A 19,768-nucleotide genomic window follows, 5' to 3' on the forward strand; every position below is an offset into this window, starting at 1 on the left:
TCCAAGGTCTGTAAGGTTCGGATTCCTCAAATATATGGAGTTTAGAGGTTGAACATGCAAAATGGACAAATGTTTGGTTATACAGCTTAAGGGGAATTGTTTGCATAAAAACTGTATGTAAAATCTAGATTTAACACCAGTGCTACCTACCACCTAGCATGTTTTGAAACTTCTCCTAAGACATTAAATAGCACTTAAAGTACACTGTTTAAAACCTAGAAATGACTGTATACAATCATTCTTACCTTTAAAATGTTGACTTTGATCTTTATTGATGAGTCAACATGCTAAATTACTGTATCAATGGTAATGGCAAAAAAAGAGTATTTCTCAGAGTAGAGCACAATGGAAATCATTTTCTGTATCTACCTGTTTCCCTGGAGGTCAGATTCACGCAAAAATTCATGAAAAGTTTGAAGGCCTGAAAATCCTGCATACCTACTTTTCACAAAAAAAGTTAAGGATTAAAACGTTATGGTTAGGGTTACAGGGCTCTTTTTAAATATAGATCTTAGTCTCAGAAATCACACAATCACATACCTTTGTCCTTGTGCAGCCAAATTTGCTGTATAATATACCAGGAATATTACAAAACTGAAATAGAGAATACAGAAAATGATCGACACCAAGTAGAAAGTGACATATACGAGGTGAACACATAGTGCAGACTGCCTAATGTGACAAGGAATTATGGGAATACATACGCATAAGACTGCGAAAGAAAAGTCTTCACAAAGGTGGTGTTAGTCAAGCATTGTAAAATGAGTAGATTGCCATTAGTGTCTGATTACAGATGGCCACAAATTTACCCCTCTTCCCAATGACAGTTGAAGTCCAATTCACTCCCTCTTAAATCCTCTGTGACTTGCTTAACTGATAACACATAGTATTAGTGACATTCTAGAACTTCCAAGGTTAGGTCATAGGGCTTGCAGTGCCTGTCTGGGGATCCTGAAACAACGTCTGGGAGCCTTGAGCTTCCATCTAAGTCTATCAACTCGGAGACGGCCATGCTAGAGAAGTCACACGTGGGCAGTTTGGTTGACAGCCCCGGCTAAACCCAGTCTTTTAGTCATCCCTGTCCAAGTGTCTGACACACGGACGATTGTTTTAGACTCACTATGCCAGCCCATCTGCCATATGAACACCACCAGTTGATTTTTATCAACATTAACAGAAGAGTCATCCTTGCAAGCTCCTTCCTGCTCCAATTCTTGACCCGCAAAATTGTGAAGTATAATAAAATGATTGCTAGGTTAAGCCCATTTTCAAGCAGTTCGTTATATATCAATATATTACCAGATCATCAGGTTTAACAAGTGGGAAAGAACATTCAGCTAACACATACTCTTCAGCTCCAGTCAAGTTGAACTTTACCATCCCCCATGTATACATGGCCATCTCTGCCCCACTGAACCTCCCACATCCTCTGACCTCCTCCACAATCCCCAATTCCAAATCCTGCATACCTCTTTCCTTCTTAGTTTTCCCAGAAAACTGGTAGTTTCTGCTTCCTCTGAACTTGTATCCTTCCACTGCTCCAAAGCCTCACTAGGATGGCACTGTCCCTTTTTCCCACAAGAGTACAAATTTGTGTCTACTGTCCCAATTAAGAGTGCCCCTCCCACTCCCCAAAGTGTCCCATTCTAGTCAATAAATTATATGGTCACTCTATGCTTAACATGCTGCTTTGAATCCCAGTTATTTGTGTAGAATTCTTTCTCTTATGCTAGATTGTATGGTTACTTGAAGAAACCAAGTACTACGAGCTTTCCTTCCTACTGAGCACCTACACCGCGTTGCCTCATGTATCTGAGCCTTCAGTAGCAACTTGGGTGATCAGCTTGCAGGCTGGACTGAGCTGAGGATTAATGAGAAAGAAGACTAACATTTGGAAAAGGTTATTTCCAGGTTGATTTACTCTGGAACCAGAAAAAAGGCAGTGTGGAGGGCTCCTGAGATAGAAGGAAGCCCACTAGGTCAGCAGAGCCCAGGACTGCAGGCCACGACCTTTTGGCTGGTAGAGGAGAAAAGGCAGTGATTATGTCAGTTCACGTCCAGGTTTTCAGACCCTGTTTTCTCGACATGACAGATATATAACCTGGTTACTAGTGACAGTTTTCTTTTGTTGAAACTGGACCTACTTAACCGTCAGTGCAGCGGCAACCTGGCCATGGCTAACCAGAAAGACATTCAGTAAAAGCGTAATGACAGAAGTCAGTAGCACTAAGTCACTACTGAAAGCCAGGGGAAAATGTAACCAGCTTACCTAACCTAGCTGGTAAAGGCTAATGGAAATAAAATGCTGAAAACTTATGATTTCTCAACCATTATATTCACTAAATGTTTCTATTATGCCTCTGGTCTTACAAAAGCAAAATCTCTTTTCTCTCCCATAAGGTCTTAAGCCTACTTAACATAGCTCACTTTGGCCATCTGACCCTTCAATCTGAAATATTCTTAGAAAATCAACTGTCACCCATTAACTCATAACAAATTTTATAAGAAGGAAAGACTGCGATTTTATTTTCAGATTTTTGGAAATAGTTTTCAAAAAAATAAAATGACAAGAACACATATAAAAATTGCAACCATTCACTGAACTATGAGCTCTTAGCAGAGGAAAGGCCTTTTGAAGTATTTGAGTCCCTCTCCTTCTGAAAGCCAGAGTCACTTCTCAAATATCCCTCACACAACCAGCCTCCTCAAATCTTTCCCAAATTTGATAAACTTCATCTCTTAAAAGTTAACAGGAATCGTTTTAAATCACTTAGAACAAAAGAAAGAATAAAATACAGGAGGTATGCCTCTTAAGTTATATGTTTTTAAAGAAAACTCACATCCTTGAAACAGCTTTGCAACATGCAGAGCACAGTACTGGCTTCATAAAAAACAAAATGACCCTGTACTTGCATTCTTTAAATGTGAAGAGCAGCTGTCATCCTCTCTATAAAAATTAGCAAGCTATATTCATTCAGGTACATTCGTTTAACTGTACTTCATATAGTTTTATACTTGGGATGAGGCTAAGACAACACAAAAACCAGCCAGCCCAGAGCTACTAATAAAACAAATAGTAATTACTGAGAGATGTGACCAAGTGAAAAATCAATCCTGAATAACAAAACAAATTTCTGATTACAGAATTAAGCTGACTGAAAATTTCCACACTTGGAAGATTCTGATTACGATAAAGAAATACGTAAAGTGGCAACAGTAAGTAAACGTGATGATTTGGTTCCTTCCTGAAGGTCTACTGGTCCAGCTGCCAGCCATACAAGTCTCTGGGTTCTCAACGAAGTGTGACCAGTTCTTCTGAAGAGGTAGGATGAATAGCAACCGTGTTGTCAAAGTCAGATTTTGTTGCTCCCATTTTTACTGCAACTGCAAAGCCCTGCAGCATTTCATCACATCCAATTCCCTGCATATGAATTCCAACCACCTGCAAAAGAAAAGAAAAAAAATTTTTGCCTCCACAGTTGCATTAGCCAATTCCTTGTGATAAATCTCCTTCTAGGCATGTGCACACAGGCACACACACATTTGTACACTAGTGATTTTTTTATTAGTCATGAGAGATACCTGGTATTTAAAAACCTCTAAAAAACTTACATCTCTAATCCTGATATAGCATAAAACAGCCTATATAGCCCTGCATAATTCTGCCCCAAATCCCTCCACAGCCCACCTCACTCAGCTCTGCCAAAGGCTCTCCGCTTTCCAGCCTCACCAGCTTTCCTCCCAGCCTGAGGATTCACCACACTCTCTCCTGATGGAACACAGGCTGTTCCCTCTGTTCTGGACACTCTTTCCTCCCCTCTCAAGTGTTAAAGTCCCTTCATTCTTCAGATGGCTACACCTGCCTTTCCGACCAAGTTAAACCATCCATCACGTGAGCACTCAGTCCCAGTATTACTCCATCATGGTTCTGTCACAACTGCAAAGTTGTATTAGTTGGGGAATGGACAATCACAGTCTGCCTTTCCCAGCAGACATTAATCTCTAGATGGAGGGGACCCTGTCCACTTTTGCCTTCCACTCTATCCATCTGGCCTAGCACAGAGATAGCTCTTTGAGGCACTCAACCCACACGTGCTGGCTGACTGCACAGATGACCATCGAGAGGCATTTGTTTCAAATCACACTTTCCAATGAGGTTTCTAAATATATTTAAAAACTAGTTACTGTTCATCTCCAGCAAATATTTTTAGGGTACGTAGTCTGCTGAAAGACAAAGTTAAAGAATATAAAGTTTCACCACAAAAATATTGCGCTTCAAAACAAATCAGGAATATACTTAATATAACTGAACAGTACGCTTAAAGATGATTAAGGTGCAAATTTTGTTATATATATATATATTTTTTTTTTTAACAGTTGAAAAAAAGTATATCTCAATATAAGACAAAGAAATCCGAAATCATACACTGCATATATTCAACATGGCTAAATTTTTAGATACCGTGATCTAAACTGAGTCATAAACAGCTTCTTGTGATGGCATTAGTCTTATGCTATTTCTGTTCATATCCCAGTTCTTAGCCTTTAGTTGACTGTCAGGTAATGTTTACCAAATGAATGAGTGATAAACAGTATAAAGAAATAATGGATATGAAGGTGAAGGTGAAGTCGCTCAGTCGTGTCCGACTCTTTGCGACCCCGTGGACTGTAGCCTACCAGGCTCCTCCGTCCAGGGGATTCTCCAGGCAAGAATACTGGAGTGGGTTGCCATTTCCTTCTCCAGAGGATCTTCCCGACCCAGGGATCGAACCCAGGTCTCCCGCATTGGAGGCAGACGCTTTAACCTCTGAGCTACCAGGGAAGTCCATGGATATGAAGAGGTAAGTAACGACCTCACTGTTTCAGTAACTGGACATCTCAGGCTACTGAGAACATTCAGGGCAAGAGATGGTAACTTTTATCTTGCTGCCAAACTACTTACTTCTCTTCATACTGATTCTCTGCGTCTGTTAACTTTCAGTGACACGGATTTTTTTATAAGCCAGGGCCTGTCTCACGGCTGTTAGTGTAAGGCCCACTGATTCAGATTAGTGTCCTCTTTAACAAGAAAAGTTGGAAACTACATCTGAACCGTCAAGTATCATTTCTCACAGAGCCATGTTCCCAAGGCATACTGCTAAGTTCCACCTGAATATTTAATTCCATTTATAGAAAAGTCCAATAAGCTGACCTAATATCAAAACAAAACCCATTTTTTAAATTATTAAAAAAAAAAGGAAACTGTTCAACTTCAAACCAAAATCACAATGAAATACCACTTCACATCCCTTTGGATGGCTACAATTAAAAAAAAAACACAGTAACAAGTGTTGGTGAAGGTGAAGAGGACCCGCAACCCTCATATATTGCTAAAGGGAATGTAAAATGGTGCAGTCACTTTGGAAAATAGTTTGGCAGTTCCTCAAAATGTCAAATCACAAAAGATAATTGATTATCTCAGAACATTTTACTAAATAAACTTCTTTCTCACTGGTTATGTTAAATCTAAACTTCTTACATTAAATTCTTACACTTACCAATATTTCTGAGTTGCCTATCTGTTCTGGCCTATTGGTCAATGACATCCTTTTCCCCTTATGCTTTTCTTTCTTGGGGCCAAACCATGTCGCTTGTGGGATCTTAGTTCTGCAACCGGGGACTGACTGCAGGCTCCAACAGTGAAAGCACCAAGTCCTAACTATTGGACTGTTAGGGAATTCCTCTCCACCTTACATTTTCAGTGCAGTGGAACCTTCTTTCTATGTGAAATATTATGAATAACTCCAATATAGAGAGACAGATAAAAGAGCGACTGTGCTGGCTGAACCAGAAAAAGCTTTACTAGGTCTCTTCCCTTCCCACCTCATGAAAACACCTCCACCCCTGCCAATCTTGAAGACACTCTTCAGCTTACTGGACTTGGCCCATACCTTTTCCTCTTTGTTGGCACAAACCATTTTCATCACACATTTTGTTTTCCTTTTGGTAACTGCATGATACATTGGGGTAAAGGTGGTAGAATAAGTCTTCACATTTTCTTTTCCATATTTATAAATGGCTTCATCTGTAAGGCAGGGGGTGGGGAAAGCACCTATCAGAAACTGAAACAATTCCACTGAGCAATCAGAGAGATGGCCAGAAATACATAACCTGAATCAAGTCATGAAGGAAAATTAATTGAAATGACAAGGAAGGACACTCTACAACAGAAATGTCAGTATCATGAAAAAGACAAGCTAAGGAATTCTGTCTCCTGACTCAAGGAGACTAAAGAGGTATCAAAACTAAATATACTGTATTATCCTAGAATAAATCTAAGACATGGGGGAAAATGTTAAATGTAAAATTATCTGAGGTAATTGGCAAAATTTGAATAAGGTTTAAAGTTTAGATAATATTGCATGTATTTAAATATTCCCATTTGAAACTGCTTCTGTAAGGCAATGGCCTTGTTCTTAGGTACTGAAGTACATGTATGCAAATGGCGAGAAAACGATAAAGCAAAAATGTGATCGGCAGACAGGAGTCCTCTGGTCTTTCTGCAACTCTAAATTTGAAATTAGTTCAAACTAAAAAGCTTTAAAAAGTCAGACAGATAAAATGGGAGTGGGGAAAAGGAATCACACTTTCAAAGTAGTAACAGTTGGGGAAGAAACTGGAGACATGATAAGAAGCTGGTGCAAAAGGTGCTTCTGTAACATCTTATGGAAAACCTCAAATGAACCGTTTAGTCACCCCAATAAAAAGAATTATAATTTGGGGGGCTGAGATAGATTTAGTCAGCTGATAGACACCTAGCTAAAGTTAGCAGAGGAGGGGAAGAAACCAATAAATGACCTTCGTTTTTAACCACCTACCTTCTGTGAGTCCCACTGTCCCAATAGGGGGGTGGCTGAAGACCACTGTGGGGATGTTGTCATAGTCTAATTTGGAATCTTCTTTGCACTCAAAAAGTCTATGGGCAAGTTTTCGGCCAGCAGCAATCGCAACTACAAAGATATTTAAAAAATCAGTGTCTAGCTTATTGTTCATTTTAACAAAGCAGAATTGTTCTACTAATCATTTATTCATCTGGCTTAACACACGTTTTAAGTTTTTCATCAATGCTCATTACAATATCCATTTCGATATAATAAAGACCTATCGATGCCTTAGTTAACAATCCAAAACAATTTGCTTATACGAATTCTACACATTCCATTACGATCCCCCCACATCCAAGAGACACATTTGCAAGTGCGCAAACATCTGGCAGTTACCTATTTTTTTAATTATACTTTTTATTTCACATTGGAATAGAGCTTCTTAAGGGCTTCCCTGGTGGCTCAGATGGTAAAGAATCCACCTGCAATGCAGGGGACCTGAGTTCGATCCCTGGGTTGGAAAGATCCCCTGGAGAAGGGAATGCCTTCAATATTCTTGCCTGGAGAATTCCATGGACAGGATTCCGGCCGGGGTTGTAAAGAGTCAGACACAACTGGGCAACTAAGCACACATGATAGCTGGTTAACAATGTTGTGATAAGTTTCAGGTGGACAGCAAAGGGATTGAGCCATACATATGCATGGATCTATTCTTTTCCAGTGGCAACTACCTCTTAATGAGGATATTAGCTTTTTGATACAATATTTACAGAGCAAACTATCTCAAGCATCTATTTCAAGCATCTTCAGTTCTACTTTAAAATCAGCTACTTCACAGGAATATTTTAAGTTTCTTTTAAAAATTATTTTTATTTATTAATTTTTTAAACAGTTTACCTTCCTTAGCCTGTTTTTATTCCTAACAGTCTTTTAGAACAAATGCCTGAGTTCAACATAAGCACTGGTTTTTAATTTTATTGACTTCAAATTGACAAGAAGTTTTTTTTCCAAAGTAAGGCATCAGTAGGATATCGAAGAAATTTTCTCCACTTCGACAAAACTTTTGGCTGTTCAATTATGTTATGAAGTCTTTGAAACTTTGCTTGTTTTGCTTTGGTTGAGAGCGCTTCCTAAAGGAGGTGAAAGGCTTTGGGTGTGTGACCAAGGAAGTTTCCATTGTGAGTAAGAACTGGGCAATTATGGAAAGGCCAGTGAGGCCCCAGAGGGGACAGAATGAAGCTGATGGAGGGATGCTGCCAACAGAAGTGGGTAGAGAGCCTGAAACAACATCAGTTAACTCAGCACTAGGCGGAGGCATGGGATTCAGGGGATGGCGATCAATCTTAGTTTTATCAAGACTAAATAGGGCAGGACATTGGGAGATTGGGATTAATATATACACGCCACTATATATAAAACAGAAGGCAGAGAAGGGGACGACAGAGGATGAGATGGTTAGATGGCATCATCAACTTGATGAACATGAGTTTGAGCAAGCTCCAGGAGTTGGTGATGGACAGGGAAGCCTGGCGTGCTGCAGTTCGTGGGGTCACAAAGAGTCGGACACGACTGAGCAACTGAACTGAACTGAGTAAGAACTACTACTGTAAAGCACAGGGAACTGTTGTCAGTCCTCTGTAATGACCTATATGGAAAAAGAATCTGAAAAAGAATGTATATATGTATAACTGATTCACTTTGCTGTACACCTGAAACACAAAATTGTAAATCAATTACACCCCAATAAAAATTTTTTAAAAGACTAAATAGTATGTAAGAAATATATAAGATTAAAATATATATTTTCTTATAAAAATATAAGAAAGCCACTCTAAATCACTAGTTCCCAAAGCTACTTCCTTCCACGGTCATGAATACAACTTGGATTCTAATTTCTAGCACTGTTCAGAGGGTGACTGTATTATCTGTACAAAAGTTTCAATCTTCATTAAGCATTTTAAAAATCTTTTAAAGAAAATTGAATACTACTAAAAGCATTCTCCAAGTAAAAATGGAAATTATTCAGAAAATGTCAGGTACCCAACCAACACCCATTTCAAAACATTTTTATCATAAAGACACTCATCTTTTTAACTTTGCTTGAGCTGATTTGACTGTAGAAAGCTCAACAGTTTATTTATATAACACACAGAGCCTCCCTTATCCCCCCAAAAGAAGAAACATTACCTGGAGTAAGAAGAGCTTTTCCACACACATCCCCAACTGCATAGACACCTTTTACGTTAGTATTCTGGAATTCATCTACTATGATGTGACCTTTGTCATCAGTTTGAATCCCCTAAAATTGTAAAGGGACATCAGGTAAGTATTTGGCCCATCTACAAAACCCAGCAACTCACATCTTTGGATCCGCCTCACTTCAGGCACGTCTTCAGCCTGAATCTCTAAGAAGCCACAAGACTCAACCACAGGATGAAAAACATCCTTGCAAGTTGACAAGTTTGGTGTCTTTTGTTGGACTTAAAAGGTAAATATTGTATCCAATTTTGAGGAGTTTTAACAGGATTTGACTTTGCATTGTACAATTCAGTGGGCCAGACAAGCCTTAGAAGGAATCACTCAGCTGTCAGACATGGAAACTGGCATCCCTGTGGAGTCCATCTAAGACAGTGATTTTCCATTTCTCCCTTGGAAGCACTGCTCCTGAAGCATGCTAACTCATACTTCAGACGGGCATAGCCTGAAGCAGTCATCAAAAGCAGATTTCGTTGAAGTTTACAGTTTTATCTTTAAAAACCCAAGCAAAATTTGTATTCTACTCTGAAACATATCAATGTTGCCTTTGACCAACTTTTTCTGCCCATACGTTGAGTTGAATTTTTGCTCCAAAAAGATGTATGATGTTTATCTTGCGGTTTTGCAGATCCCAGGTGTATATACACCCAAATGAGAAGTAGAGAGGCAGCAGGCATAGGGAGAAGGTAGTGTAGTGGTGAAAAGTACAGCCTTTGGAGCATGGAGATCTGGGTTCAAGTCCCAGCTCTGTCACTTACTACTGATAGTTATGAGACCTCCCATTTATCGACAAATACTTGCACTTCTAAATGAGGCATTAATGTAGTCACTGTGGATACAGAGGTAAATAATACAGACATCTCTGTTCCGTGCAGAGATTACAAGCCTGGTGGACACTTTCTTATCTCTGCCCCTGGGCTCCTCACCCTTACCCCTAAAACAGTTGTTGGCAAGAATAAAGTAGGCTAGTATAGCACAGTGAACTCTTCTCAATACACTGTAATGAGCTATATAAGAAAAGAATCTAAAATAAAGAGTGGATATATGTATATGTAAAACTGATTCACTTTGTTGTACAGCAGAAACTAATAAAAATTGTAAATCAACTCTATGCCAATACATTTTTTTAAAAGATTAAAGTAGGCTAGTACCATGTTGCCAAGACTTGTGTAGAGTAATCATTCAATTTGCAGTCTGAAAATATATCAACACTGAACTGAGGGAAAATTTTTGCCTCATTTTTTAAAAATTCAGCAACTATAGTTGAAAACTGGACTAGCAATGCTTAGGTCTATACAATGGTACAACATCTCTCAAAAGGTGAAAAGCTGGATGAATAGCTTCATTAATATAAAAATAGATTACTAATTTTACTTTCACTGAATAATAAGATTAAAATCAAGTCCCTAAAATCAAGATTAAAAACATATCCCTGGATATTTTATTCTTTTTAATTATGAAAAATGCCTTTTAGTGAAATGAAAAAGGGATGGAACTTAAAACAGATACTAATATTAGAATATAAACCAAACTGTCACACACTACTCAAGAGGCTCCATCAAATATACAGTGAAAAGTCACTCAGTCGTGTCTGACTTTTTTGCCACCCCATATAAACCTTCACCAAATATATAAAATATTCTACTATTACTAGTAGAAGAATATAGCATATCAGAACAATTATCATTATCCTCACCATCAGCAGCAGTTGGTTAACGTTTGCTGAGTTCATACTATAAGCCAGCATCTAGGCAAGCTACTTTGCATGCACTTTCTCATTTACTTTCTGTCTAACCCAATGTGACAAGTACTATTTTTATTTCCATAGTTCCATGAAACAGTTGAAACTTAGAAGAGTAGCTAGGTGACTTGCCTAAGGCCATGAAACTGGTATAAGGTTCAAAATTGGGTCAAACACTGGGACCCACGCCCCAGGCTACTGAACCAGACTGTCCTTTTAAATTTTAAAGGACAAGTAAGAAAGATGGCACTGGTAGGTCAGCTTCATTGTGTCCGGTGCCACAATGTCCCGGACAAGTCACACACCCATCCATCACGGTAAGAGCTGCAGAGCGTAAGGAATAATTACCGGGCTTTAAGGAGACAGGTATCAGAGTACGAAGGAAATCTGTAATGAGGCTAGTCAGGAAATAGCAAGACAACCACCTGATCTAGAGTGAGGGCACCAGAAATGGAAAAAAAGAAAAAAAACTTTTAAAAAACTTTCAAAGGCAGAAGCAATAGGATTTGATGACAAATTAGACAAATGAAAAGAATCGAACAGAACCCACTCAAGTTTTGGGGGGTCTGGGACTGGATCAGGGGAAACCACAGGACTACAACTGATTGAAGAATGTTTTAGGCAAGGAGGGTGGTCAAAAACAAACTTCCGGTTACAACATAAGTAAGTATTAGGGATGCAATGTCTATAGTCACAAGATGACTATGGACAACACTGCTGTGAAGAGTGTATGTAAATCCTGAGTTCTCAACATACAGAGAAAAATTTTTCCCTTTTTCTTTCCTACTTTCTTTTTATTGTACCTGTATGAGAAGATGGATGTCAGCTGACCCTTCTGTGGTAATCATTTCACAATATACATAAATCAAACCATCATGCTGTATTCTCTAAACTTACACAGTAATATGTATCAACCATTTTTAAACAAAATTGGGGTGAGGGGAAGAATATCATAGGCAGACTAGGTCAACTTACCAGTTTGTTTAAATTCAGGCCCCAGGAGTTTGGGTCCCGCCCAATGGCCCAGAGCAGGCAGTCAACATCTGCAATAGTGGTGAAGGTGGGTTCCCTACCAGGAATCGAAGTAACCATGCGGAGTTCCAGGCCTGAAGACGTTTTTTTAACTTCCCTGACCTATTGGCAAATACAAGTTATTAACTGGGGGTGTGGGGAATGAGAAGGAAAGCAAATAAACAGGAAACTAGAATTCTTAACATTTAAAAACTCTCCACTGAATCCTCCAAATGATTCAGGATTCAGTGTGTGCGCTCAGTCACGTCCGACTCTTTGAGACCCCATGGACTGTAGCTTGCCAGGCTCCTGTCTGTGGCATTTTCCAGGCAAGAATACTGGAGTGGGTTGCCATTTCCTTCTCTAGAGGATCTTCCCGACCCAGGAATTGAACCCTCATCTTCTGCATGGCAGGCAGACTCTTTACCACTGAGTCACTCGGAAAGCCCACATATGAGTCCTGCTGCTGCTGCTGCTAAGTCGCTTCAGTCGTGTCCGACTCTGTGCGACCCCACAGACGGCAGCCCACTAGGCTCTGCCGTCCCCGGGATTCTCCAGGCAAGAACACTGGAGTGGGTTGCCATTTCCTTCTCCAATCATGAGTCCTACATGCTGATAAATTTACTTCTGCCCAAAGGCCACCCACACTAGAACTCTCTGGAGCCAAGACAGTAGCCTCGGTGACCCCAAATCAGACAGCCAGTGGCCAGAAATGTCAACTCATGCCAAGACCCTAACACTTCAGCCTAAAAACAAAGTATTTTAAAGTGTACTTCAAAGATGCAGTAAAATTTTAAATCACAAATCTAAGCACAGTGATTTGCAACTGGAGTTGGGGGAGGAGATGGGCTGTAGCAGCTTCATTAAGAATTTTCTAAACTGCACATGCTGGGAGGGATTGGGGGCGGGAGAAGGGGACAACGGAGGATGAGATGGCTGGATGGCAACACCAACTTGATGGACGTGAGTTTGAGTGAACTCAGGGAGATGGTGATGGAAAGGGAGGCCTGGCATGCTGCAATTCATGGGGTCACAAAGAGTCGGACACGACTGAGCAACTGAACTGAACTGCACAATACTTGCTGCTCCCAGGACACTCTTAGGATCAGGGAGGAGGGTAAGATTAGGTCAGGAGGGTAAAGGACACACAAAGTTCAGTGAGAGTCCCAAGGGGATTCTGATGTTGACTTTCACCACCAGTCTAGACTTCAGCATTTACAAAGCAACTTCACATTTATTATTTTACTTATGATATGGCCTATGCTGAAAGGACAAAGGTTTTGAGGGGGAAATCATTTTTACAAGGCTCATACTCATGGAAAAAAATCTAACAAGTAGGTGATTCCCTGAGAATTAAAAAATATATATATACATATATATATATATATATATATATAGTCACTTTGTCATTGTTTTCATCTACAAAACTCAATGAAATGCTTTCAAAAGAGATTCCATAATAATATTTCCTGAAAAAAGTATAAACCTGAAAAATAAGGATGTTCAATGAGGACTGTGATTTTTTAAAAACATTTATTATTTTATCTATCACATATTTATCTAGCTATTCTGGGTCTTACTTCTGCAGGCAGGATCTTTGATCTTTATTGTGGCATGTGGGACTGAGCTCCCTGACCAGGGATCAAACCCAGGCCCTCTCTGCTGGGAGTGCAGTCTTAGCCACTGGACCATCAGGGAGATGAGGACTCCCTGATGAGGAGGAGTTGGAGCACAAAAATTATAGTTTTAGTTCCAACTAAACTAAATTCAACTACCAGATTCCTAATCTTTTATACCTTAGACTTCATTAAAACATCAATGTGAAATACAGCTTCTTAGGATAAAGAAAAGACTTGGAAGTACTCTAGAAAGGAATAAACCAACTGGGGTACATGTAATTTGTGTTGATAGAACTAGTGGGGCACAGGACAGATGGACGACCAAGGGTGGTAAGCTCGCCCAGGGCTTGGTCGTACCTGGGAGTACTTCAGCACCTCAATGCCAGCGTTCTCCAGCTCTTCGGTACAGTTGGAACTGATTATTGAATCAAAAGTTCTAAGCACCTGTATACAGAGGCAGCCGAGGGATGGGTGGCAGGAAAGAATAAAACCTGATTAAAGACATGCTACAAACCTGGGAGGAAATTTCACCATCAGTCCCCCTTTCTTCTTCATTCATGGCCACACTATGAGTTTTTTTTAACCATTTTAAAAACTAAGGTGTACGGTAGAGTGAGTCAGTTTTACATACACATTCTTCTTAAGTATTTATTTGGCTCTTCTGCATCTTTCGTTGTGCCACGTGAACTGAGCTGCAGCATGTGGGATCCAGCTCCCTGACCAGGGACTGAACCCGGGCCCCCCACACCAGGAGCCCATAGTCTCAGCCACTGGACCACCAGGGAAGCCCCAGTGGTGAAAAACACATAACGTTAAATTTACCCATCTCACCATTTCTAGGGACACAGTTTGATGGTGTTATGTATATTCGCATTGTTGTGCAGCCAGAATCTTCCCCCTTGCAAAACTGAGACTCTGGGAGTCGGGGAGGGATAAATTAGGAGGCTGGGATTAACATATGCACACTAGTTTATGCAAAACAGATTACCCATAAAGACCTACTGTATAACACAGGGAACCACACACAATATCATGTAATAACCTATAAGGGAAGAAAATTTGAAGAATATATATATGTATATAGAACTGAATCAATGGTGAACACTTGAAACTAACATGATACTGGAAATCAACTAGACTTCAATTAAAAAAAACTGAGACTCTGTATCCACTAAACAACCCCCTGTTTCCTTCCCCCAGGGACTGGAATAATAATCCAATACTATCTGACCATATGAAATTGATTTTCAGAATAAGCAATTTCAAATTTCTTTCAGAATAAGAAATTAACCTGGCAGTCTGCTCAATTTAACTAATATTTACGTTTAAGCCTGTGGCAATGCCACTCCATTTTCTGCTTCTCTGAGCACAGGTCCTCTAGATACCACATATAAGTGGAATCATAATATTTATCTTTTTGAGAGTGGTGTATTTCATTTACCATAATGTCCTCAAGCTTCATCATGTTGCAGCTTGTGTCAGAATGTCCTTCCTTTTAAAAGCTGAATAATATTCCATTTTGTGTGGATATACCATACCTTTGTTTATCCATTCACGTGTTATCAGACACTTGGGTTGCTCTTACCTCTTAGCTATTGTAAATAATGCTGCGACGAACATAGGTAAGCAGGTATCTTTGATGTTTCCTTTTAATGTAAAGAACGTACTAAATTTTGACTGAATGTTAATAATCCAATACTATCTGACTATATGAAACTGATTTTCAGAATAAGAAATTAACCTGGCAGTCTGTTCAGTTTAAGTAATATTTATGTTTAAGCCTGTATGCCTTATTAGGGCATCGGATACTACCCACTACTTCATGACAGAAACACCAGCCAGGGTGCCCACTGTTCTCAACTAGCAGCTGAGGGAAGAATATTGGTCCTAATCCTGCCTACTATGCAGCTCCATGAGGAACAGAATACACACTCTGCACCTTGTATTTATTGACAGCATAAGAGGAAATGCTCCCTATATTTTTTGGCTCCTCTGGGTTTCACTGTTGCACATGGGCCTTCTCTAGTTGTGGCAAGTGCGGGCTACTCTCTAGTTGTGAAGCACAGGCTTAGTTGACTCAAGGCATGTGGAATCTTCCCAGACCAGGGATCAAAACCCAGTCCCCTGCATTGGCAGGCAGATTCTTAACCACTGAACTACCAGGGAAGTCCTCCACGTAAAGTTTTTAAAAGATCAACATCAAGAACAGATTTTACCTTATCATGGCGTATCATTATTGATGTCTTAGAACCCAGGGCAGACAGGATGCCAGCTATCTCCACAGCGATGTAACCAGCACCAACAATGACACTGCGGCTACAAGAGCGGAGGGTTACGATCGGTAAATCAGCTCATTTTAGAATAAATGTAGATTTACAGAAAAGCTAAGTATATCCCTGCCCAGGTTTTCCTAACGTCAACATTTTATATTTATAGCAGCACTATTCAGAATAGGCAAGACGTGGAAACAGCCTAAATGTTCATCGACAGCCAAATGGATAAAGAAAATGTTGTGCACGTATACAATGGAATACTACTCAGCCATAAAAAGAAAGAAGCGATGCCATTTGTAGCAGCATGGATGCAACTGGAGGTTATCATACTAAGTGAAGTAAGTCAGAAAGAGAAAAACAAATGCCATATGACATCACTTACATGTGAAATCTAAGATATGATGCAAGCGAACTTATCGACAAGCAGAAACAGACTCATAGAGGACAGAGTTGTGGCTATGGGGGGAGGTTGAAGAAGGGGGGGACTTGGAGTGTGGGGTTAGTAGATGTAGCGTGGATGGACACGGTCCTACTGTATAGCACATGGACCTATATTCAATGTCTTGGGGGAAGTCATAAAGAAAATCAATACCAAAAACAATGTACATATTGTGTAACGGATCACTTTGCTGTAGAAATTAACACAACACTGTAAATCAACTATACTTTAATTAAAAAAAATAAAGTTAACATCTTACAAACCATGGTTTCCACAGGACTGGAAAAGGTCACTTTTCATTCCAATGCCAAAGAATGTTCTAACTACTGCATAACTGCACTCATCTTACATGCTAGTAAGGTAATTCTCAAAATCTTTCAAGCTAGGTTTCAACAGTAGGTGAACTGAGAATTTCCAAATGTAAAAGCTGGATTTAGAAAAGACAGAGGAATCACAGATGAAATTGCCAACATATGCAAGATGACAGAAAAAGCAAGGGAATTCCAGAAAAACATCTACTTCTGCTTCATTGACTACACTAAAGCCTTTGACTGTGTGAATCACAACAAACTGTGGAAAATTCTTAAAGAGATGGGACCACCTTTCCTGCCTCCTGGGAAGCCTGTATGCAGGTCAAGAAGCAATAGTTAGAACTGGACATGGAACAACAGACTGGTTAAAAATTAGGAAAGGAGTACATCAAAGCTGTACATTGTCACCTTGCTTATTTAACTTATATGCAGAGTACATCATGTGAAATGCCAGGCTGGATGAAGCACAAGCTGGAATCAAGATTGCTGGGGGAAATATCAATAACCTCAGATATACAGATGACACCACCCTTATGGTGGAAAGCAAAGAGGAACTAAAGAGCCTCTTGATGAAGGTGAAAGAGGAGAGTGAAAAAGCTGGCTTAAAACTCAACAATCAAAAAAACGAAGATCATGGCATCTGGTCCCATCACATAATGGCAAATAGATGGGGAAACAATGGAAACAGTGACAGACTTTCTTTTCTTGGGCTCCAAAATCACTGCAGATGGTGACTACGGCCATGAAATTAAAAGATGCTTGTACCTTGAAAGAAAAACTATGAGAAACCTAGACAGGATATTAAAAGTATCGCTGACAAAGGTCCATCTAGTCAAAGCTATGGTTTTTTTCCCAGTAGTCGTGTACAGATGTGAAAGTTGAACCATAAAGAGTGGTCCAATAAGAACTGATTCTTTTGAACTGTGGTGTTGGAGAAGACTCTTGAGAGTACCTTGGACTGCAAGATCAAGCCAGTTGATCCTAAAGGAAATCAGTCCTGAATATTCATTGGAAGGACTGATGCTGCAGCTCCAGTAACTTTGGCCACCTGATGCTAAGAGCCAACTCAAAATAAAATAAAATAAAATAAAAATAAATTTAAAAAAGAGCCAACTCAGTGGAAGAGACCCTGATGCTGGCAGAGACTGAGGGCAAGAGGAGAAGGGGGCAATAGAGGATGAAATGTTTGGATGGGATCACTGACTCAACGGACAGGAGTTTGAGCAAACGTAGGGAGATAGTGAAGGACAGGGAAGCCTGGAGTGCTGCAGTCCATGGAGTTGCAAAGAGTCAGACACCCTGAGTGACTGAACAATAACACACCGTGGTACAACTGTCACAACTGACTCTGGCACATTACTGTTGACCAAACTCCAGACTTTATTCAGATTTCATCTGTCTTTCCATTCACCTCCTTTTTCTGTCCAGTTCAGGATAACATAGTCATCTTAAGCAGAAAATATCCTTCTGTAGAAGGGAAATATATTTTTAGGTGTTTAAAAAATTCCTTAGCTTCGTTTCTTCGGAGAGGAAATAAAAAGCCTTTGAAGCTAGAGATGATTCCTTACGCAATGATCTTCATACCTAAAACTAAAATTGGCATAGTTCTAACCACTATTATTCCCCTCTAGCTCAGTATTTCTCCTTGATCACTGTTAAATCCTATCAGTCTTTCCAAGATGATGAAAGGCCAATTTAAGCAAGCCATTTTAACTTGTAGGATAGATCTGCAATGAAACTAGATGTCCTGAATAAATTCTGGTCTAAGAAAGCAACTTAAACACTAGATAAATGTTTGGACGAAGGTCTGAGTCCACAACGGGGAAGCTAACCCCAGTTCCTAACTTCCCCACTGCAGCCTACAGAAAAAGTGCCCCCCCAGCCCCTTTTGGGATTGGCGTTCTCTCAAGCTTTGAACACAGTCATACTACCAGTACAATGCTTGGGTAAGAAGTAAGCAATCAGGGGAGAAGAAAGAAAACCTTTCTTTAGTATCTTCTACAGGTAAGGTGGGCTTCCTTTGTAGCTCAGTTGGTAAAGAATCTGCCTACAATGCAGGAGACCTGGGTTCGATTCCTGCGTTGGGAAGATCCTCTGGAGAAGGAAATGGCAACCCACTGCAGTATTCTTGCCTGGAGAATCCCATGGACTGTAGCCTGCCAGGCTTCTCTGTCCATGGGGTCATAAGAGCCGGACACGACTTAGCAACCAAACCACCACCACCACCACCACAGGTAGGGTATCCGTGCTGTGAGTCCCAGTCTTTAGAGGGCTTCAGTCTGGATGGAGGATCTGGAATGAACCCAAGTGGCTGCGGGGAGGCTGGAACACGGATCCTGTGGAACACTGTGGAGCAGGGAGTTCTCCTCGCAATGGTATGATCAGAGGTAAGAACTCTCTCATACAACCCAGCGTACAAAAAGAGAACTGTCTAATTCGGAAACTAGGAAATAGCTCTTCTTCCCTCTCTACCGTCCCTTTTTCTTTTATATGTTGATTCATTCCTTTCTTTGGGTCTTTGCTCCTGAGTCCCTCTTTTTCCCTTTCCATCTTCTCTCTCTTGCCCAAACATTTCTTATTTAAGTCCTACTTTGGTTAAGCGTTGCGCTGGACGCCATGGGTAGCAATCCCTGAACTTGAGAATTCCTGAGGGGAAATGCGCCCAGGGGTCCACTAAAGCACAGAAAACGACATGCAGTTCCTGCATGGGAGAGGTCACAGGAAACACTCCTGATTCGGAGATGTATTCTCAGCAGAATGGATATACAAGAAATAGGTGAGAAATAGGTGAAAAATCTTCAAGGAGCTCAGTGTTCCCCTCTCAGCTTCCACAGGACCATCTTGTCCACTTCTTACCACTAAAGTAACCACTGGAAACAATCTTTTCATTTGCTTTGGTTTAGAACAAAAAAAGGCATTTATTGATTCATGTAACCAAGAAGTTCTGGCTTCAGGTACGGCTGCCTCTAGGTACTCAGATGCTGTGGTCCCTTAAAGATGCTCAGCTTTGCACTTCATGCTGGCTTCATTCCCAGGCTCCACGCTGTGATACAGAATGCCAGGGGAATGAAGACCCAGTGGCATGGTCTTAAGAAGCTGAAGCTACGGCTGGGGGCGGACACCCAGGCTTGTGGAGTCTTGATTTAAAACACCAGTTTTCAGTAGATGAAAACTCAGTAAGTTAGGTAAACACTGCGAACCAAGAACAACCTCCACATTCTCTTTCTTACCCTAAATGCCTACAGGTCTTGGAGA

General features: G+C 40.3%; 1 protein-coding gene across 1 annotated transcript in view; it reads right to left on the reverse strand.

The window, feature by feature from the left end:
• Positions 1–2,514: 2,514 nt before the first annotated feature.
• GSR (glutathione-disulfide reductase) overlaps positions 2,515–19,768 on the reverse strand; it is a 43,199-nt gene continuing 25,945 nt past the window's right edge. The window contains exons 7-13 of the mRNA XM_052661402.1: positions 15,707–15,806; positions 13,848–13,934; positions 11,836–11,994; positions 9,051–9,162; positions 6,858–6,989; positions 5,931–6,064; positions 2,515–3,442 (exon numbers count right to left, since the gene is read on the reverse strand). Of these exons, the coding sequence (XP_052517362.1) occupies positions 3,293–3,442; positions 5,931–6,064; positions 6,858–6,989; positions 9,051–9,162; positions 11,836–11,994; positions 13,848–13,934; positions 15,707–15,806 (874 nt within the window). The 3' untranslated portion in view covers positions 2,515–3,292. The remainder of the gene's footprint in view (positions 3,443–5,930; positions 6,065–6,857; positions 6,990–9,050; positions 9,163–11,835; positions 11,995–13,847; positions 13,935–15,706; positions 15,807–19,768) is intronic.

Source organism: Budorcas taxicolor, chromosome 24, assembly GCF_023091745.1.
Source record: "Budorcas taxicolor isolate Tak-1 chromosome 24, Takin1.1, whole genome shotgun sequence".
Taxonomy (NCBI): Eukaryota; Metazoa; Chordata; class Mammalia; order Artiodactyla; family Bovidae; genus Budorcas; species Budorcas taxicolor.